This window comes from Mobula hypostoma, chromosome 9 (genome assembly GCF_963921235.1).
Source record: "Mobula hypostoma chromosome 9, sMobHyp1.1, whole genome shotgun sequence".
NCBI classification, from domain to species: domain Eukaryota; kingdom Metazoa; phylum Chordata; class Chondrichthyes; order Myliobatiformes; family Myliobatidae; genus Mobula; species Mobula hypostoma.
The window spans coordinates 45,207,729-45,230,979 of NC_086105.1; the positions used below are offsets into that span (position 1 = coordinate 45,207,729).

Below are 23,251 nucleotides of genomic sequence, written 5' to 3' on the forward strand. Positions count from 1 at the left end.
TAACAAGCAGGAGGGACAATTGGTGGATGTTGTGCATTGGATTTTGTTCCACACGAGGCTGCTTAACAAAAGCATATGGCATGATAGGAAATATACTAGCATTGACAGAGCATTGGCTGGCAAGTGGCAAAGAGTGGGAATAAAGAGAGCCTTTTGTAATAGGCTGCCATTAATTAGTCGTATTCACAGGATTCAGTTTTTGGACTGCTTTTTACATCATATGTCAATGATTCAGATGATGGAATTGATGGCTTTGTGGAGAATACAAAGACAGTTGGAGGAGCAGGTAGTGTTAAGGAAGCAAGGAGGCTGCAGAAGGACTTTGACAGATTAGGAGATTGGGCGAAGAAATGGCAGATGTAATACAGAGTTAGGAAGTGTATGGTCATGCACTTTGGTAGAAGGAATAAAAGAACGTACTATTTTCTAAACGGGGAGGAAATTTTAAACATTTGAGGTGTAAAAGGACTTTGGAGTACTTATGCATGATTTCTTAAAGGTTAACTTGCAGGTTGAGTCAGTGGTGAGGAAGCATTCATATTGAGAGAACTACAATACAAAAGAAAGGATGTAATGTTGAACCTTTGCGAGACAATGGTGAGGCTTCACTTGGTGTATTGTGAGCAGTTTTGGACCCCTTATTTAAGAGAGGATGTGCCAACATTGGAGAGGGTTCAGAGGAGGTTCATGAGAATGATTTGGGGAATAAAAATGTTATCGTATGAGGTGCATTCGATAGCTCTGGATGTGAAGAGGATGTTTCCTATGGTGGGTGAGTCTAGGACCAGAGGGCACAGCCTCAGAATAGAGGGATGTCCATTTGGAACGGAGATGAGGAAGTTATGTAGACAGAGGGTGGCAAATCTGTGGAATTTGCTGTGGAGGCCAGGCCATTCAATGTATTTAAGGCAGAAGTTGATGGATCCTTGATTAGTCAGGGTATGAAAGGTTAGGAGGAGAAAGGGATTGAGCAGGAAGTGGATCAGCCATGATAAAATGGTGCAGCAGGTTCAGAGGCCAAATGGCCTAATTCTGCTCCTACATCTTATGGTCCTGAATCAGTAATTCGGAAAGCTGAGCATTTTCTAACTTGTCTGAAATTTACCAGCATTATTTTTCCTCTTTCCACTGCTGGATTCTTCTCCCCTCCTCCCCGCACCCCCCACCCCCACCCATGCTGGTAAGACTCACTGTAGCAATAAATCATTTTGAAGGTAAGGAGTTAACAGGCAATTTGTGTGCGTTGCCCATTAACAGCAGACTCACTGGTCTGATTTCCTTCTGCTCAAATCCCAATAATGGATTTGACTAGTTCTGACAAAAGAATTAAATAGTAGAGGATGGACTGAACTGAAATGCAGTTTGCTGGGTCCTGGTTGGTGAACTGAATCTTGTTCTCTGAGGGTTTATGGTGAACACTGATTGCATTCCGAAATATAATATATTGTATTCTCAAACCTACAAAACACTTCTCATCAATCTCTTTTCTTCTCTCATCTGATACATAAATTTTGTGAGGTGTCCTGAGCATTCTGCTATCTGCCAGAACCTTTCCCTCTCTCTCTCTTTAGCTCATTAGTTCATTTCCCCATGGAGGGAACTCAAGTCTCCATCCTCCTTTATTTACACCGGCACATTTCATCAGAAGGATTCCCCGGTAAATGTGCTGAATATCTAAAAAAAACAGCTTTAGGTCTATTTCTTTACCCCAGTAAGAACATAGTATTTAAATAGCAAACTGTTTTAATTCAACAGAGCAGTAAATGAAAATTTAAAAATAAAACTGCAGATGCTGGAAATCTGAAATAAAGCCAGAAAATGCCGGAAATTCTTAATGAAGGGTCCTGAAACGGAAACATTAACTGCTTCTCTTTCTTCAGATGCTGCCCAATCCTCTGAGTGTTTTCTGTGCTTTTCTCAGTTAAATATAAACCTATTTTACATAACCAATATGAAATCTGGTGAACCAGCTTAGTCACAGACAAAAGATATGAGAACCCACTGTAAGTTTAATGCCATTAAAGCATAGGGAAACCTCCAATAAATGTTTGACACTTAAATTGGGGAAAAAAGTGGAGAGCAGCACACACACATAGCTGGAGGAATTCATCAGGTCAAGGAGCATCCATAGAAGGAAAGGACCAATTGACGTTTTGGACCAAGACGTCCTTTGATGCCTGTTTTACTAAAGATTTCCAGCATTTGCAGAATCTTTTGTCTAATGTAGAATACAGGTGTAGAGATAAGGCAGAGGTCACCTGATTCTAGTTGAACTGTAGCGGTTCTGGGGCTTGCGACTAGGAAGGTGATAACTAAAATTTAAGTGAAGCTATCTACCTCTCTTTGGCAATAACTTCAATGACCGAAGTTTGTCTTGCTTTACAAAAGATGCTCAGCAGCATTGCAGCATTCTGTTTAAAAAAGGGAAGTCAATAAGAAAACCAGACAAACAATAATAAACAAGGTTAACGTAATTTTGAAAGTCAATATCAATGAACTTTAGAGTTGAGAAACCCAACGTAGGTTTCATTGCAATGATTATCATTGCCAAAACATTCACTTTTAGATGTGTTGAGCAACGTTACTTTCCTATATGCAATGTATATTTTAATTACCTAGTATGTATTACATGGCATTCTGGTGATCTTTCTATTTTCCAGTGCAGTACATGAAAATTGATCAATACTTTAACAATTATATCCTGTACAGTTTAAAAAGTAAAGTTAAGCTTAAGAGTTACTGGTGTGATGTAATTGAACTCAAAGGTTGCCTGACATTGACATTAAGAATCCTGTTGAATTTGCCCTGTCTTTATCTCACTCCCTCTTTTACAGAATGCTGTTGAGAAATCCAAGCACCCTTTGAAAGATGTCATTTATTGAGGTTTCTATGAAAACAAACTGAAGGCCTGATTTATTATCTGTCTCAACCCCATTCTCTTGCCTTCTCCTGGTAACCTTTGACACCTTTACTAATCAAGAACCTATCAACCTCTACTTTAAATATACCCAATGATTTGACCTCCACAGCCATCTGTGGCAATGAATTCCACGGATTCACCACCCTCCTGCTAGTGAAGTTCCTCCTCATCTATGTTCTAAAGGGATGTACTTGCATTCTGAGTTAGTGGCCGATGGTCCTAGGCTGCCCCACGATTGGAAACATCCTTTCTACATCCACTCTGTTGAGGCCTTTCAATATTTGATAGGTTTCAATGCAATTACCCCCGATAACACATCCAGAACCATCAATGTAGTGCTGTGGTTGGGGAGTGGAGGAAGACTAAGAACATCAGCTTTCCTTCAAAACTTGTCTGTTCACCAGGTCCAATGGCTTCAATTTACGTAGCTCTCACCTCATACAACAATCTGCTACCTGTGCACTATTCCCATAGCAAGTCTTCACTGATCTACCTGTCTGCAGTTCATACTAACAGTGATTGTCAGTGAGAAGTTATTTCCAATCCGCATTGCCTGTGGTTTACTGATGAAGAAGTCAAGGATCCAATTGCAGAAGAACATATAGAGGCCCAGGTTTTCACGCTTCTTGATGAATAATGAGGGAGTGATGGTTTCAAACCCTGAACTTATAATCAGAGCAGCTGCCTGACATAGGTATTGCTGTTGCCTAGGTGGTCCAAGGCCAAGTGGAAAGCCAGTAAGACAGCATCTGTTCTAGACCTATTGCAGTGAGTCCAGATCCATGCTCAGGCAGCAGTTAATTCTAGCCATGACCAACCTCTCAGAGCACTTCCTCACAGTGGATGTGAGCGCTACCAGGTGATAGTAGTTGAGGCAGTTCACACTGCTCTTACTGGACACTGGTACGATTGACGCCCTTTTGAAGCCAGTAGGAACCTCCAAATGCAGCAGTGACAGGTTCCTGAACATGCCAGCCAGTTGGTTAGCACAGCTTTTCAATGCCCTGTCCGCTGCATTATTTGATACCTTATGAGGAAACAAGAAGAAATGTCTTTACTCAAAGGTTGCTGAATATTTTGGATTATCTGAAGAGTTCTGGAGGCTGAGCCATTAATTGATTGCATTCAGAACTATGTACAATTGATAATTTCTGGAAATTAGTGGAATTAAATGATTTGAGGTAAGACATGAAAATATTTAAGTCTTAGATCAATCATGCTCTTGTTGAATGGTGGTTGAGGGCCAAATTGCCTATGTCTGCTTCTAGTATTCATATTTTAAAAATTTATCATATGATGGGCAGAGCTTCAGATTAAACAAAACTGAAGGTTGATTCCATGAGGCTGCTATGAAGTGCTCTTTTGTCTACATCTGTCAATGATTCTATTGATCACTGATGAACTTCCAGATGTGCCTGTAGTAACTAACAGTAAGCTGGTAGGTCCTCCCACAATGATCACTGACATTTAGAATAGAATAGAATTTTATTGTCATTGCTTAAGACAATGAGGTTGTGGTGCTACTCCAGATATTTACAATTTACTTCAACTTTATACTAAACTGGCTGCTGGGGCTAATGACTGGTTTCCTTAACTCTTATGAGTGAGAAGGGACTGTGGTTTTACCTGTCCCTGCCCAGTCACATCAAAACTTATAACAATAAATCAGCTCTTCAGTTCTGTCCATTTTATGTTTAACTCAGTTTGATGTTCAAATAGTTTAAATATCAGGAAGCAAGGCTTTTATATGTAAGCCTTTAACCAAGAGAAGAATTGTGTCTGTTGTAAAGTGGACCATACTTTAGGAGGGATGGTGAGGAGCTTTTCCATCACTGCATGTTTAAGGAACCATCAAGGGTGAAATGCTCATGGCAACCCTTAAAGCCAAATAACAGCTTAAACATTCCCCTTATTAACTTGCTGTTGGTTGTACGTAGCCCAGTCACAGCAATGGAATGGCTGGCTTCATCCATGAGATGCATCTTTTCATGCTGGTCTCATTCTAATGCCAAGGAAGATGGAGATATAGACGAGGATGTGATGGGTAATTCAAAGTTCTGTTTACAGAGATTAGCAACTGGAAGATTTATTTGCAGAGAACTTAATGGAAGTACTATTGATTAATGTGTGTGATACTTGAAATAATTGTTCTCCTGTGTCTACTTGAACCTGGCAACAAGAAAGTATTTGTAATAAGTGGAGAAAAAGATTTTACAATAACATATTTACTCTGTAAAATCTGCATTTCTTCAAATATAAGCAATAATTTATTTTATCTTCACAATAACCACATAATTTACCTGACTACAGCATCATATCCACTAGGGTACGAATCACTCAACCACCTACACTTTACTTGGACGATACACTTTTAATTTACAGACTAATCGTACAATACATGGCTGGGAAAGTTAAAAACTTGGATGTTAATAATTTTATGTTCCATGTCGCAGCAGAGAAGTAATGTCATGTAAGAGCTAACTGCTCAAGTATGCAAAGCTATTGAGATTGGCGTCATATAGTTTTAATAACGTAACTGTAATACAAAAGAAACTTGTGTAATGATTAACAGATATAATAAAATCAGATTTTTAAGTTACATTAGGTATTGTATAATATGAAATATGGCTCTTTTTTATCTTACAAATAGTGAGATTGAATGAAGATCATGGTATGGATGGTGGGAAGTTGCGATCTACAAACAAAGTTACCACATTAATAAATTTTGTAAAAGTGATCAGCAAACTGCTTGTAAAAACCACGATCAGATTAGAAGCAGTCCCCGGATAGAAAAAGTGACATGCCACATTTAACGAGGCAATTGTATGCTACCTCAAATGGATAGCGTCCTTATAAAAAGTGTCCCGTTTACACAGTAGTAACTGAGAGGAAAGAATTGTAGATTCTTGTGCCGTCTGGTGACTTGGCACCATGTGTCATGAGTTCTTGGATTGTCATCCAGTTGTCAAAGATTTTCTTGTTCCGCTTCCTCATCATTTTCCTGTGGCTCAGTTCGATTATGTTGACCTCCTTCTTCCCCTCGCCGCCACTCTGCGGGTTCTCCCGGAGACACTCCAAGCGGCTGCGCATCATGAACTCCCTTCGCCGCCGCTGCTCCTTGGCGCGCACCACATGCTGCTTCCGTTCTTCCTTGCTCCAGTAGCGGCCAGTCTTCATCTCACTCATGGCATCATCGTCTGTGGTCATGCCGCACCGCTCCTCCTTAATCTTTAAGGCCCGCTCCTTGAGCAGGCGGTCGCGCACAGGCCGTTTCGTGATGTACCGCGTGCCGTCGCTGCGGATCTTCACCTTCCACTCCATCTTGGAGTCAGCCGCTGCTTTCTGAGAGTCTTTGCACATGCTGACCAGGCTGAGCTGGCTGTTGGCATACTCCACCGCAGACTTCTGCTGGATGAGGTGCATGTAGCTCTGGTAGTGTCTGGCATGGGCGGGAATGTTTACGTGCCTGTGCGGTGAGCTGTGGTACGGCGACAGATACGGGATGCGCTGCTCGCCGCCTCCTTTCTCCCGCTCCCCCGACTTGCTGCCCTCTGTCTCTTCCCCGGGCACGGCTGTCTCCGGGGTCTCTGAGGAGCTGCTGACGGCGGGGCTGGCCTCCCTGCTGCTCTGCCTTGGCGGAGCCGGGGCCACATCCGCCGTGCTCCTCAGGTTCTTCTTGTTGGTGATGCTGACGATCCGCTGCAGGGAGCCGTCTGGAGACCGGTCCACCGTCAGCGGGGTGCTGCGGCAGCTCTCTGCCGTGTTGTAAGCGCTCGAGCTGTCTTTGTCCGATTTCTCGGGGTGTTCCATGATGTCTGCCAGCTTCCCCCTCTGCGTGTCAATGCTGGTGTTGTAGTTCCGGAAGCCGCTGCCGTGGATCGACCACACATCTCCATACTCCTCCCTCACCTTCTGCAGCTGGTGCGCCTGCATGATGTTCTGGCACTCTAGCTCAATGTTCCTCAGTTCCTCATTCAGTATCTCCAGCTCCCGGTCCATCACCTCCTGCTGTCGCCTGCCACATTCCAGAGTGCTCGTGGAGTAGTAAAGGTCGAACTGACTCCGGTTGTTCATCTTGCATTTCAGCTCCAGGAGCTCCTTGAACCTCTCACATTCCTCGTCCTGAGTGCCAACAAAATCGGAGTCGTTGTACTCGCCAGATACGAAGCTTTCATTGCACTGAAGCTCGCTGCTGCCCAGAGTGTCCTGGCTGTAGCCCAGCTCCCGCTGGCTCTGGAGCAAGGTGCTGCTCTGCTCCTCCCCCAGGATCTCCTGCTCCGAGCTCTCGTCGTTCCTCACGCTGTCGTCTGTGCGGCCCAGACCACTGTCCTTCTCGTGGTTGTTGGAAGAGGTGGTTGCCGTGTCTGTCGTTCCGCCATCTTCTTCGTGCTTTTTCTGCTTTTGTAAAACCAAAACAAAAAAGTTAGTTTCTGTAAGGTGGAGCGAATGACCAACTGAACAACATGGCACACAAATATGAAAAGTATTAAGAGTGGTTAGTTTTAGGCTTTGGCTCAAGAGGCTTAAGCAAGAAGAGTGGAGGCTCTATTAAGTTTCTGATGTTCTATCTTTTGTTGTCTAACAGTACATAGCTGGTGTGGTGAGTATGTACTTTGGCACAGGGTCTCAGAAGGGAAGGGGAAGGAGAGGAATGCAGTAGTGATAGAGGGAGGAGCTGACAGCAGATTCTGTGCACAGGAAAGAACCACACGAACAGTATGTTGCTTTAGCATCAGGGACATCTTGGATTGGGTCCGCAGTATTCTAAAGGAGGAGGCTGAACACCCGGAAACCATGGTACACATTGGTACCAACGACATATGTAGGGAAAGGGAGGAGGTCCTGAAGAGAGAATATTGGGAGTTAAGTAGGAAGCTGAAAAGCAGGATCTCAAGGGTAGTAATTTCTGGATTGCAGCCTGTGCTATGCACCAATGGGGATAACAATAGGATGATTTGGTAGATAAGTGTGTGGCTGAGGAATTGGTGCAGGGGGCAGGGTTTCAGATTTCTGAATCATTTGGATCTCTTCTGGGGAGGGTATGACCTGTACAAAAAGAACATGTTACACCTGAATTTGATGGGACATGGGCAGGTTTGCTACAGCTGCTAGGGAGGGTTTAAACTAATTTGGCAGGGGGTGGGAACCAAAGTGTTAGTGCAGTGTATGTGCTAATTGCTATACAAGTAGATGCAGTTTGTAGTAAGACTGAGAGTAGTTAATAGGGCAAAATTGCAGTCAGTGGGAGGCGTTGAAGTGTGTCTTTAAACTAATTAGGTCAACCGTTTGGGAAAATGAGGATAAAGTGAAAGAGAGGAAGACTGCAGGAGAGATTATGAAAATCTCCAGAATAAAGAAAAAGTAGTATAGAAAGGGTTAACTTCTGGTACATGGCAGCAAGATTGAAGGGGGTGATGAATTCATAAGATCATAGGAAGCAGGATCAGAGTTAGGCCATTCAGCCCATCAAGTCTGCTCCACAATGCCATCATGGTTGATTTATTATCCCTCTCAACTCCACTCTTCTACCTTCTCCCTGTAAGCTTTGATACTCTGATAAATCAAGAACCTATCAAACTCGCCTTAAATATACCCAGTAACTTAGTCTGCACAGCTGTCAGTGGTAAAGAATTCCACATATTAACCATCCTCTGGCTAAAGTAAAATTTCCTTATCCCTGTACTAAATGGATATCCCTCAATTCTGAGGCTATGCCCTCTGTTCCTAGACTCCCCCACTACAGGAAACATCCTCTCCCCATCCACTCCATCCAGACCTTTCAATATTCGATAGGTTTCAATGAGGTACCCCCTCATTCTTCTGCAGTAAACTCAGAGTACAGACCCAGAGCCATCAAACACTCCTCAGAGCCTTGTCTGGACCCTAGCCAATGCTTAGATAATTGTTCACAATACTCCAAGTATGGGCTGATCAATGTCTTAAAAAGCATTATCACCACATCCTTGCTTTTGTATTCTAGTCCTCTCAAAATGAATGCTAATATTGCATTTGCCTTCCTAACCACCCACTCAATGTGCAAGTTAACCTTTAGGGAGTCCTGCTCAAGGATTCCCAAGTCCCACTGCACCTCTGATTTTTGAATTTTGTCCCCATTTACAAAATAGGCCTTCATTCTTTCTACCATGCACATCCCTACATTATATTCCATCTGCCACTTCTTTGCCCATTCCCCAAAATCTGTCTAACACCTTCTGCAGACACCTTGTTTGCTCAATACTACCTGCCCTTCCACCTATCTTTCTATCTGCAAACTTGGCCAGAAAGCTATCAATTCCTTCATCCAAATCACTGACATACAACGTGATAAGAAGTGGCCCAACACCAACACCTGCGGAACACCACCAGTCACCAGCAGCCAACCCGAAAAGGCCCCCTATATTTCCACCCTTTGCCTCCGGCTAATCAGTCAATCTTCCATCCATTTTAATATTTTCCCATAATAGCATAGCTCTTATTTTGCAAAGGCTTTCTGAAATTCCAAGTAAACAATATCCACTGACTCTCCTTTGTCTATCCTGCCTGTTATGTCCTCAAAGAACTCCACCAGATTTGTCAGGCAAGATATCCCTTTAGAAAACCAGGCTATCTTTGGCCTATTTCATTATGTGCCTCCACCTATCCCAAAACCTTATGATTAATAATAGACTCCAACATCTTTCCCACCAATTTTTGCTATATTATATGCCCCCTTACACTTTTATGCTGTCTATGACCTTTCCTGTCAGCCATGATTGCTTTATCCTCTAGAATACTACTTTATTTTTGATTATGTCTCTTACACCTTCCAAATCTCCCCCAAAAATACCTGCAATTACTGTTCTGCCATCATCCCTGCGAGTGTCCCCTTTCAATCAACTTTGGCTAGCACCTTTCTCATGCTTCTGTAATTCCCTTTACTCCATTGTAATACTGATGTATTCGATTTTAGCTTTTCCTTCTCAACCTGAAGGGTGAATTCTATCATACTATGATCACGGCCTTCAAATGCTCCCTTTACCTTATGCTTTCTCATCAAATCTGGGTCATTAGATAACATTCTATTCAGAAATCCCATTCTCCTAGTGGGCAGAACCACAAGCTGCTAATAAAAAGCCATTTTGTAGACATTCTGCAATTCCCTCTCTTGGGATCCAGCACCAACTGGATTTTCCCAATCTATCAGCATATTGAAATCCCCCATGATTATTGCAACACTGCCCTTTTTACGAGCCTTTTCTATCTCTCATTGTAATTTGTAGCCCACATCCTGGCTACTGTTCGAGGTCTGTATATTCAAGAAAGTTTGTGAACCCTGTAGAATTTTCTCTATTCCTGCATAAACATGACCTAAAATGTAATCAGATCTTCATATAAATCCTAAAACTAGATAAAGAGAACACACTTAAATAAATAACAAAAACATTATACTTGTTCATTTATTCATTGACAAAAATTATCCAATATTACATGTATTTGTTGGAAAAAGTATGTGAACCTCTGGGGTAATGCCTTCTACAAAAACTAATTGGAGTCAGGTGTTCCAATCAATGAGATGATAGTGGAGGTGTGGGTTGTAGAGCTGACCTGCCCTATAAAAAAAGACGTACAGAGTCAGGTTACTGACAGAGCCTGCTTTTCTCAAGGAAGTTCTGTTTATATGCACTATTCCTCAATCAAAACAACAACTTTCAGAGGACATTAGAAGAAGAACTGCAGCGATGCATCAAGCTGGAAGAGGCTACAAAAGCATTCCTAAAGACCTGTGTGTTCATCAGTCCACAGTAAGAGAAATAGTCTACAAATGGAGGAAACTCTGTGCTGTTGCTACTCTCCCTAGAGTGGGCATCCTGCAAAGATCACACCAAGAGCACAATGTGCAATGCTGATGGAGGTGAAAAAGAGCCCAAAGGTAACAGTAAAAGAGCTGCAGAAATCTCTAGAACTTGCTAACGTCTCTGGTCATGTGTCCACTATAAGAAAAACACTGAACAAGAATGGTGTTCATGGAAGGAAACCACTGCTCTCCAAAAAAAAGCATTGCTGCACGTCTCAAGTTTGCAAAAGACCACCTGCATGTTCTACAATGCTTCTGGGACAATATTCTGTGGACAGATGAGACAAAAGTTGAGCTTTTTGTCAGAAATGCACATTGCTATTTTTGTAGGAAAAAGGGCCCTGCACCCCATAACCTCATCCCAACTGTGAAACATGGTGGAAGGAGCATCATGGTTTGGGGCTGCTTTGCTGTCTCAGGGCCTAGACACTTGCAATTGTTGAGGGAGCAATAAATTCAAAATTGTATCAAGACATTTTACAGGAGACTGTCAGGGTAGGAGTCTGACACTTGAAGCTTAATAGAAGTTGGAAGATGCAACAAGACAGTGATCCAAAACATGAGTAAATCAACAGCGGAATGGTTAAGTAAGAGTCTAGACCTTAACCCAAGTGAGAGGCTGTGGCATGATCTAGAGGTTCGTGCAAGGTATCCCAGAAATATTGATGAACTGAAACAGTTTTGTATGGAGGGATGGTCTAAAATTCCTCCTTGCTGTTGTGCAAGTCTGATTAGCAGCTACACAAAGCGTTTGGTGGAGATTATTGCTGCTAAAGGAGGTTCTACCAATTATCTGAAAGAGTAAATAAACAACAGAATAGTTTAAAAGGAAAGAAAATTTGTGTTTTGGAATAGCTGAGTCAAAGTCCTTTAGAAATAACTCGCCTGAAGCGAGCTGTTTATGCAAGGATGCTTACCAACATCTCAGAGCTGAAGCAGTTTTGTAAGGAGGAATGGTCTAAAATTCCTCCAAGCCAATGTGCAGGACTGATCAACAGTTACCAGTAATGCTTGGTTGCTGTACAAGGGGGCGGGGGGGGGGGGGTCACACCAGTCACTGAAAGCCAAGGTTCACATACTTTTTCTGACAAACACATGTAATATTGGATCATTTTTCTCAATAAATAAATGAACAAGTATAATGTTTTTGTGTTATTTATTTAATTGGGTTCTCTTTATCTAGTTTTAGGATTTACATGAAGATCTGATCACATTTTAGGTCATATTTATGTAGAAACAGAAAATTCGACAGGGTTCACAAACTTTCTCACACCTCTGTATATACAGACCTCCAAACAGTAATCAGGATGTGGGCTAAGGGAGATAGAAAAAGCACGTAAAAAGGGCAAAGTTGCAATTACCATGGGGGACCTACTTTAAGGACTTAAGTGAAGATCTGATCACATTTTAGGTTACATTTGTGCAGAAACAGAGAAAATTCTACAGTGTTCACAACCTTCTACCACCACTGTAACTCCCATCAGGGTCTTTTTAACCTTGCAGTCTCTTAATGCTACCCACAAGGCCTATATTTTCCAATCTTATAGTATGTCACCTCTTTCTAAGGATTTGATTTTGTTTTTTTTTTACCAATAGAGCCATTCCACCCTTCTGCCTAACTGCCTGTCCTTTCAGTACAATGTGTACCCTTGAAAGTTAAGCTACCAACTATGATCTTCTTTCTGCCACAACTTGGAGATGTCCATAACATTATACCTGTAAATCTCTAACTGCACTACAAGATCACCAACCTTATTCTGTATACTGTATGCATTCAAATATAGCACCTTCAGTCCTGTTTCTGACTGACTGCAATTTTGCCCCACCAACTGCCTATCCTGCCTCATGGTCTCAGTAGACACTGCATCAACTGGTATACCCAACTGCTCCACCCTCTGCCCTATCTCTCTGGTTCCCATCCCCCTGACAAATTAGTTTAAACCCTCCCCAACAGCTCCAGAAAACCTGCCCACAAGGATATTGGTTCCCCCTCGAGTTCAAGTGCATGTCCTTTTGTACATGTCATACATTTCCCAGATCTGATCCAAATGATCCAGAAAAGTGAAACCCTGCATTCCAAGTATGTCTCAACTCTTGAACTCAATCGCCTGCCTAATGAAAACAAGCACACCATTACTTGACAACTTGTGTGGCAACTTTGAGGGATCTATGGGTGTGGACACAAAGATCCATCTGTTTCTTCACACTGCCAAATTTTCTACCATTTACTCAGTATTCTGCCTTCAAATTTGACCTTACAAAGTAAATCACTTCATACTTGACTTGTTGAACTCCATCTGCCTATTCTCAGCCCAGCTCCGCATGCCAGTGTCTCATTGCAACATCTATTCACAACTCCACCAACCTTCATGTCATCTGCAAGCTTGCTACCCACCCTTCCACTTCCTCATCCCAAACACTTATAAAGATCACAAAGAGCAGTGGTCACAGAACAGATCTCCGCAGAACACCACTTGACACCAGACAGAATATACCCCATCTGTTACCATCCTTTGCCCTCTATGAGCAAACCAATTCTGTATCCACACAGCCAAGTATCCTGGATCCCATGCCTCCTGACTTTCTGAATGAGCTTCTCATGGGGAACCTTATCAGAAGCCTTACTAAAACCCATATTTACTACATCTACTACTCTACCTTCATCAGTGTTCTTTGTCACATCCCCCACAGAATTCTGTGAGGCATGGCCCCACAAAACTGTCACTAATCAGAGTCTGCTTCTCCAAATATATATAAATCTTGTCTCTAAGAGTCTTCTCCAATAATTTGCCCACCACTGAAGTAAGACTCATTGATCCATAATTTATGATGACACTGTGAGCTGCAATTTTAACCAAAGGAACAACAGACCCAGCCTCAAAGGAGAGCAGAGATGACAGCATCTTAAAAGCTTACATCTTTTTTTACTGCTCCTCACCTCTGACAATCTTTCATGCTACAGTGGAGCTAATCTAGAGATCAAATGGGAAATAGTTCAGTCGATACCATCTCCACAAGATCCAAAGTCACCGCAAGCTCATGGAGCTGCAGTACACATACTTGGGAGCTGAGCTCCAAGTCCTCAATGACTCATTTACCAAAGTACACGGCAAAATGGGCCTTACACTCAAAGTATTTCATGAGTAGTGCTCTACTAACCAGTCTCCACTGATACAGCAGGACTTCTTCTCTTGAGTTTATGGTCAGACTATTATTTGTACAGAGAGAGAGACAGAGACCTACCCCATACATAACCTGAGCTGTCGATTCAGACCCTGCAACTGCTGAAATTAAAAGTGCTCCATCTCAAAGCAAAAACAGTAGGTCCTTCACAATAAAATTACCATTGTAAATTAACAAATCATGGTAATAATGTGCCCTATTGAGAATGATTCAGATGCTGTGTTATTAAACAAAGGTTCTGAACTTAAAGAGGGGTAACTTTGAAGGTATGAGACGTGAATTAGCTAAGATAGACTGGCAAATGACACTTAAAGGATTGACGGTGGATATGCAATGGCAAGCATTTAAAGGTTGCATGGATGAACTACAACAATTGTTTATCCCAGTTTGGCAAAAGAATAAATCAAGGAAGGTAGTGCACCCGTGGCTGACAAGAGAAATTAGGGATAGTATCAATTCCAAAGAAGAAGCATACAAATTAGCCAGAGAAAGTGGCTCATCTGAGGACTGGGAGAAATTCAGAGTTCAGCAGAGGAGGACAAAGGGCTTAATTAGGAAGGGGAAAAATGATTATGAGAGAAAACTGGCAGGGAACATAAAAACGGACTGTAAAAGCTTTTATAGATATGTAAAAAGGAAAAGACTGGTAAAGACAAATGTAGGTCCCCTGCAGACAGAAACAGGTGAATTGATTATGGGGAGCAAGGACATGGCAGACCAATTGAATAATTACTTTGGTTCTGTCTTCACTAAGGAGGACATAAATAATCTTCCAGAAATAGTAGGGGACAGAGGGTCCAGTGAGATGGAGGAACTGAGCGAAATACATGTTAGTAGGGAAGTGGTGTTAGGTAAATTGAAGGGATTGAAGACAGATAAATCCCCAGGGCCAGATGGTCTGCATCCTAGAGTAATGTAAGGCTAATGTAACTCCACTTTTTAAAAAAGGAGGGAGAGAGAAACCGGCGAATTATAGACCAGTTAGCCTAACGTCGGTGGTGGGGAAACTGCTGGAGTCAGTTATCAAGGATGTGATAACAGCACATTTGGAAAGTGGTGAAATGATCGGACAAAGTCAGCATGGATTTGTGAAAGGAAAATCATGTCTGACGAATCTCATAGAATTTTTTGAGGATGTAACTAGTAGAGTGGATAGGGGAGAACCAGTGGATGTGGTATATTTGGATTTTCAAAAGGCTTTTGACAAGGTCCCACACAGGAGATTAGTGTGCAAACTTAAGGCACACGGTATTGGGGTAAGGTATTGGTGTGGGTGGAGAATTGGTTAGCAGACAGGAAGCAAAGAGTGGGAATAAACGGGACCTTTTCAGAATGGCAGGCGGTGACGAGTGGGGTACCGCAAGGCTCAGTGTTGGGACCCCAGTTGTTTACAATATATATTAATGACTTGGATGAGGGAATTAAATGCAGCATCTCCAAGTTTGCGGATGACACGAAGCTGGGTGGCAGTGTTAGCTGTGAGGAGGATGCTAAGAGGATGCAGGGTGACATGGATAGGTTGGGTGAGTGGGCAAATTCATGGCAGATGCAATTTAATGTGGATAAATGTGAAGTTATCCACTTTGGTGGCAAAAATAGGAAAACAGATTATTATCTGAATGGTGGCCGATTAGGAAAAGGGGAGGTGCAACGAGACCTGGGTGTCATTATACACCAGTCATTGAAAGTGGGCATGCAGGTACAGCAGGCGGTGAAAAAGGTGAATGGTATGCTGGCATTTATAGCGAGAGGATTCGAGTATAGGAGCAGGGAGGTATTACTGCAGTTGTACAAGGCCTCGGTGAGACCACACCTGGAGTATTGTGTGCAGTTTTGGTCCCCTAATCTGAGGAAAGACATCCTTGCCATAGAGGGAGTACAAAGAAGGTTCACCAGATTGATTCCTGGGATGGCAGGACTTTCATATGAAGAAAGACTGGATGAACTGGGCTTGTACTCATTGGAATTTAGAAGATTGAGGGGGGATCTGATTGAAACGTATAAGATCCTAAAGGGATTGGACAGGCTAGATGCAGGAAGGTTGTTCCCGATGTTGGGGAAGTCCAGAACGAGGGGCCACAGTTTGAGGATAGAGGGGAAGCCTTCTAGGACCGAGATTAGGAAAAACTTCTTCACACAGAGAGTGGTGAATCTGTGGAATTCTCTGCCACAGGAAACAGTTGAGGCCAGTTCATTAGCTATATTTAAGAGGGAGTTAGATATGGCCCTTGTGGCTACGGGGGTCAGGGGGTATGGAGGGAAGGCTGGGGCGGGGTTCTGAGTTGGATGATCAGCCATGATCATGATAAATGGTGGTGCAGGCTCGAAGGGCCGAATGGCCTACTCCTGCACCTATTTTCTATGTTTCTATGTTTCTATTATGGCTGTCAGAAGCATGTTGATCTGAAGGTAGCAAGACTGTTAAAGTGTATGGTACCTTAAGCAAAGTTGGAGTTGTTTTACTGTAATTAACTCAGTTGTTGGCACTTAAGTGAAAACAAGACACGAACAACATTGTTACATCCCAACCTCAGGATGTTTCACAGTCCTTTACAACCAATTTCCTAATATGCAAATCACAATAGTGATACAGGAAATGAGGTAGGCAATTGGCACAGGGGTAAGCTGCCATATGCACAATATCTTACCTGCTCAAGACCAGTGGCTGTAAACTGCATCGCTTGATTGTGTTGCTCTTCCAACATGTCCATGTGTAGCTCATCGAGAAAATCATTTCGATCATCATCCAGCCAACCCTCATCCAACTGATAAAAGAGCAAGGAGTTTGGATGTAACAAGAAATCATAAACCTGAATACATGTAGTTATCTAGCTACCTGTGCAGTTTAGAATATCGCTATCTACAAATTCTGGTGGATCTATCATATTTTGGACTATTTTATGTAGTTGCACTTTCATCCATCAGAGGGAGCTTTGTGTGACCAACATTTGTTGGTCATTTGCTATCTACTCTAGTTAATTAAGGCATCCATTAGTCTTGCAAGACCATGGATCTGCACCTGGAAAGTCTTCATTCTCCAGGGCGCAGGCCTGGGCAAGGTTGTATGGAAGACCAGCAGTTGCCCATGCTGCAAGTCTCCCCTCTCCATGACACCAATGTTGTCCAAGGGAAGGGCATTAGGACCCATATAGCTTGGCACCAGTGTTGTCACAGAGCAATGTGTGATTAAGTGCCTTGCTCAAGGACACAACACATTCCCTCGGCTGGGGCTCGAACTTACGACCTTCAGGTCGCTAGTCCAATTCCTTAGCCACTTGGCCACATGCCCACAAGTTAATGGTGAATTCCAAATCAGAGGATGAGAAGTAAAAGGTAGTCATATTGTTATAAAGAAGTGAATCATGTGATTTTATCCAGAATTACATTCAACATTAGTGGAGGATTTGTAAATGCAGCTGGAACAGAAAGGCATTGTACGAAGTGGATTCCCAAAAGGTGTATTTCGTAGTAAGTATGTTGGTTAAGAGCAAGAGTGAAGTTAGTTGACATATGTGAAACAGAGTTTAAGTTATGGATAACAGAGATGTTGCTCGGACTAGAGGAGTTACAAGCAATGAGCTGGGACTGTTCTTGTTCTCAGAAGAAAGCCATAGTATAAACTTAGAGGAAAGGATAAATTGGATAGTCATAAGGACTTCATTAAAATGGCCCAAGATGTAGAGTTCAAGTGGGAAAGGAAGCCTGAATGATAATTACATAGAGTAAGCAGTTATTATGGAAGTGGCACAGCAAAGTTTCTTCCCCCCAAAAACAAGAAGATCCAAGTCAACTGCAGACCAGGCTCTGCAGCACAGATTTACCAAAAACACACACAGAAGCAGATATGCACAGCCCCTGGACACAGAAATTAAAATAAAAACCATTTAAGGCAGGAAGGGTCGTAACAACGAAAGCCCAACGAAATATATGAACGCATAGAGCATGAAGGACAAATTAAACTGCAGGCAAAAATGCAGTTTGGAAGGTGTTGCTGAACATGGCTGTAGGGCAATGGGGACTGAGAATGGAGTATCCTGGGAAATATCCCAAGAATATAGATTCCAATAGAAGAGCTAAAGTAGCATTAATGATTGGTTAAATTACTTCTATAAAATAAAATAATTCTACCTTTACTGTCAACTTAAAAACAAAAATGAGGAGAATAGTGGAGGTTATGTATTAATCTCTTGATAGTAGCTGTGAAGTGTTAAAATATATTATTGCAGATTAGATAAGCAAGTAGTAAAGGCAGATTAGTTTTAATAGGGCATTTAATGTTGTTATGGTTTGATATATATTCAGGGTGGCTTACTGAAGTACTATGTCTTAGGTTTAGTGATTTATATTTTCCACATTATTTATTTTTCATTATTATCCTATGAAACTGAAAGAGGTGATTTGGCCCTCTGTGTCTCTCAGAGCAATCTACTTCCTCCACTTTTCCCTCTCACGTGCTCATTAACGCTGCCTGATTCTCCCAGCAGTCACCTACACTAGGGATAGTTTACAGTGGTCAATTAAACCACGGGTCAGCATGAGTTTGTGACGTGGGAGGAAAACAGGAGAGCCCAAGGGAAGCCTGCAGTGCCACAGGGAGAACATGCAAACTCCACACAGGCTGCTCTGGAGGTCAGAATTGAAGCCAGACAATGGCAGAGAGTCAGGGTTAGCTAAAAACCTTAATGGAGTATGAACATTCCCCTAAATGTAGAAGTAGTATGATCAATATCAATATCGTACTTGAAAGTGAGAGACATGAAGGTCGCGATCAGGGGTTCCCAACCTAGGGTCCACACACCTCGGTTAATGGTAAGGCTCCATGGCCTAATAAAGCTTGGGAGCCCCTGGTCTTGATGAAGACTGACTTCAGTGTGATGGGCAGAGACTCTAAAGCTTTAGGTAGATTATGACAAAGGAAAATCTAATGGAGAATCAGCACAAAATAAAGAACATGATGCATGTCCATTTGCATCCTAAGAGGCTAGTCTTGGTTGACTCACATGAGTGACCAGTAATAAAGGGGGGATAACAGAAGTATCAAATAATGCAAAATGAATTCAATTTGAGAGAATAAGAGAGGAGTAAAGAAGAACAAAGGGTGACAAAACAGAATCAGAATCAGGTTTATTATCAACTGCATGTGTCATGAAATCTGATAACTTAGTAGCAGCAGTTCAATACAATACATAATATAGAAGAAGAAAAAAGTAATAAATAAATACATTACAGTATTAAAAATCATGCAAAAAACAGAAATAATATGTATTTAAAAAGTGTGGTAGTATTCAAAGTAAGAGTTATGAGAAGTATGGAACCAGAACTTGCAAGGGATATATACTTTATATAGGAAAAAGGGGGTGGTTTGAGCTGAGGATTAGGTTGTAAAGTAAACAATGGACAAATAGTGGAAGTAGGTAAATGGTGGGGACAAGTTAAATAATGAAGTTGCTTCCATATTTACCATTGTGGAAGAAGATAGATGTGCAGCTCAAGGAAACAAAAAGATGAATTGAGGCGGACACAAAAATGTTGTTAGTAATGAAAAAAGGCTTAAAGACCCTCCAGGACAATCGGACACAAGGTTTCAGAAACATTGATCGGAACATTGCAAATACCTGATCTTTTCTCAAAAACAGTGAAGGTCCAAAGAAACTCAGGGGACCATGTGCATTATTATATGCCGGTGACATTTAGAAGCCAGGTTCAGGAGTGGCTATTTCCCTTCAACTATTCAGTTTTGAGCCAACCAGCAAAATCCTAATCACCACTACTGTTCAGCAACATTATGACTATTCTGATCACTTTGTACTAAAATTGTGTATATTTTATGTTTAATTTATGCTTTCATTGTGATTGCTGCCAATGTGATGCTATGTGCCTATGATGCTGCTGCAGGTTAAGTTCTTCATTGCACCTGTTCATACCTGTACTTGTAAAAATGACAATAAACTCAACTTTGACTGAGGTGCAGAAAATAATCAGAAAGGCTAATGGAACACTGGCCTTTGTACAATAACACAAGTATTTACAAGGTGCTTTATCATTCTATCTGTAGTACATTACTTAGATCCAGTCCAAAAGTGGGTGCAAGATAATACACCAGTTTCTTCTTGAGCCAACTTACAAGGAGTAATTACATAAACCAGTATTCTAATTTTTTTTTTGGAATTTAGAGGACTAAGAGGCAGCTTAACATTTGGTAGAAATCTTAAAACTATTTTGGCTGGTTCAGAAATTCAGGAGAAGAGGATATATTATAACAGTTTTTCCAGGCATTACTAATAATAAAGCATTACTACACACAGAGCCTAGTCCAAATTTGTGACTCCCTTTGGCCAGTAGAGTTACTGGCCCAATTAGTAACTTCAAATCCAAGAGTGACAATTCTTTGATTAACAAATTAGGTATTATGTGATTTGCAACTATGGTTTGGGAAGTCAGTTCACATGACCTCAACAACTAGGAAAGCAGGCTCATGGGATTGAACTCCTACTGCCAGTGGATTTGAGAAAACAGGATATAGTCTCACTGTTTCCAAATAGTGGAAAAGGATGGTTTGCTTGGCCAGCACTGAGTAGCAAGCTTCAATTTGCCAGACTGGACAGATTTATTGTGGCCATTTGCAGTAAATAAATAAAGTGTAAAACTTTATTAAACTGTCAAGGCATTGTGGACTTACTGGGATTTGAATATTCTTTGAAAATATGGGACTGGGGAATAATGGCAGAATAAATGTCCATAGAATTGTGGATTTAATAAAAAGACACAGTGCAGATGCAACAATGAACTTGTGTACTGTATTATGGAGACAAATTTTAGTTTTGAACAACCCTGTATTAAGACATTATTTGGAAAGCATGATGCCTGGATTAGGGGACTGTGCTAAGAAGAATGACTCAAATTACTGAGACCATTTCTGTAGGAGCAAATATTGTTTTTTACCCAAGTTGAAACAGAATGATCAAGGAAAGCACATTTCTACTGGTTGGAGCATCAGCGACAAGAGCTCATCAATTTTAAAATGTCACAGAGGGTTTCAGAGATATTTATATATGTCATGGTTGTCAGAGCATGCTATTGTTTGCTACTGGAATATGAGCGTTCATTCACTTAATAGAAAACTGGATAAATATTTGAAGCAGAGCTGCAAGAAGTGTGTGGGGAAAGTGGATTTAACAGTCATTAGCTAGTTAGCACTCTTCTACATTTAAACAGTTACAAGTTTAGTTGGAAAATATGCACAGAGGATAATCTAAAAAGTCTGAATATTTAACAATGCGCCTTTATCAGAACTGCTTTTTCATTCACGTGATTTATTCGCAGAAGGTTTGAAAGGGCTGGAATTCCTGAGTCCAGTGGAAAATGAACAGAATGCAAAGCAATTAGGTTTTAATCTAAGCAGATCCATTTTGCTTCTGGCATTGTTCCTACTTATAGTCTCGAGTAAAATTCAAGAGTGTCAAATGTTAAGGCCAATTTATACTTGTGTGTCAAATCGACACCGTAGGTACGGTGTAGCCGCGTACCCTACACCCTAATCTACACCATAGCCTGATGCGCACCTCCCCAAAAATGTAACTACGCGTCGCATTGACGCAGACCGCAACAACTGTGATTGGTCCGCTTGGTAGCATCGCATTTCCTCCTACGCTGCAGTAACTTCTCATTGGGCGACTGAAGGGCAGGGAAGGAACTCTGGCTGCAATGCTTTCCATAAAGCTTTACAGACCTCCGAAATTATGGAGGACCCTGTGCTTGACGCCAGTTTGTAGCTAGCTGCTACAGCTTGTTGACTTCCACCTGAAGCTAAAACTCGAATGGTGATGCCAATCTCTGAGTATACTGTGTGTACACTGATGCAAAATAAATGGTTGGAGACGATGAACCAAATTGTCAAATCTACCTGCCGACATCCGAAAATATTTGAAATGCATTTCCTCGTCCATGTCTCTCAGTGGCCGGCCAAGCACAGAAAATTCACCCTCCTTCAGTTTCAGTCGCCATTGTTTGAAGTTTGAGCTTCTTCGTGTTGAAACTCAACACGAAGAAACTCAACACAGTGGCATAGAAACCCCGCCAACTAGTGTTTTGGCGGTGAATTGCAGAGCGACGCAGACACACCAACACACAAGTATAAATGCTCACAACGGCGTAAGCTAGTACACACAAGTATAAATCAGCATTTACAGAACCTAGAGGGTTCTTGAAAGAGTCTGCTAAAGCTAAAACACAATAACATGTTAGGACTTTGAAAAACTACCTGCAGCAGGGAATGAGAGGAGATGGGGTAATGTGGAAGAAAGAGGAACATTGTGGCAATAAAGTAGCAGGGAAGTAACATGTAACTAAATTTTTCAAGAAATAACAGCAGAGTCAGGGAACTTCTGACTTAATCACAAAAACATCACAGCTAGCCATTATTTTTCGGGGATCACAGGGAAATACCATAGTTCGAATTTCACTCTCTCAGCAGTGTGACCGCAGGTGCAAGACCCTCATCAGAGATTTTACCATAAACCAGCCCGACCCTTCAGCTGCAGTACGAAAGGAAAGTTAGAAGTGCTATCAGAAGTGAAAATGTAAATTTCTCCTGGGCAGTATCCATATCTGAACTAACACTGCCATTTATATTATTAATTGTTCTGGGATCTTGGGGTGTTCCAAAATATAATATTTGATCATGAAGATTTTCAAGAAGTGAAAGATGCCCTTTTCTCTGTTAATCAGTGATTACCTGAATCTCAGGTCTCGCAACAAGCAGTAGAATATTTCTGCTTTCCTCGCTAGAGAGCAACGCCACTGCCTCTTCCCGGTCTTGGACATCCTTGCCATTTATCTACAAGCAGGAAGAGATCAAATCAAAAAGTATACCATTTATTTTCACCACATCAACCCTGAATGTAGTAAAAAGCAAATTACAGCTCATTTGTATTAAGAATTGACATGGTTTTTCACACAAAAGACTCCACTTGGGGATCACAGCAGTAAGTGCTGTCACTCAATTATGTGCTTACTGCAGAAGTTGTTATCGATCGGCAAAGGAAGCTGGACATAACAGGAAGCTGTAATGTTCATAAATGTCCAACATGTGCCTGAGCAACATACATCCAGGAACACAATTACCTGGTAGATGACAGATGACGTCCATCTTTTTTCTCTTCAGAGTAATGGAAGTGTCACTCAGAGATAATAGTGCTGGAGCTGGAATCAGTCAACCTCCACACTGGTGGGGGATGCAATTAGAAACAGTGCTGCATTGCCTTGGAACACCTCACAGACCCACACTTCTCTTTCAGAAAAAAACACTTTAAATC

At 41.7% G+C, this 23,251-nt stretch overlaps 1 protein-coding gene across 4 annotated transcripts in view; it reads right to left on the bottom strand.

Moving 5' to 3' along the window:
• Positions 1 to 5,184: 5,184 nt before the first annotated feature.
• The window catches only part of LOC134351696 (PDZ domain-containing RING finger protein 4-like), a 469,835-nt gene continuing 451,768 nt past the window's right edge, over positions 5,185 to 23,251 (bottom strand). For 2 of the 4 annotated variants that reach the window (XM_063058211.1, XM_063058213.1), the window contains 3 exons: positions 22,672 to 22,773; positions 16,586 to 16,702; positions 5,185 to 7,318 (listed from right to left, as the gene is read on the bottom strand). In XM_063058211.1, coding sequence (XP_062914281.1) covers positions 5,789 to 7,318; positions 16,586 to 16,702; positions 22,672 to 22,773 — 1,749 coding nt within the window. In that variant the 3' untranslated portion in view covers positions 5,185 to 5,788. The remainder of the gene's footprint in view (positions 7,319 to 16,585; positions 16,703 to 22,671; positions 22,774 to 23,251) is intronic. The other 2 variants (XM_063058212.1, XM_063058214.1) reach the window with 2 other exon arrangements.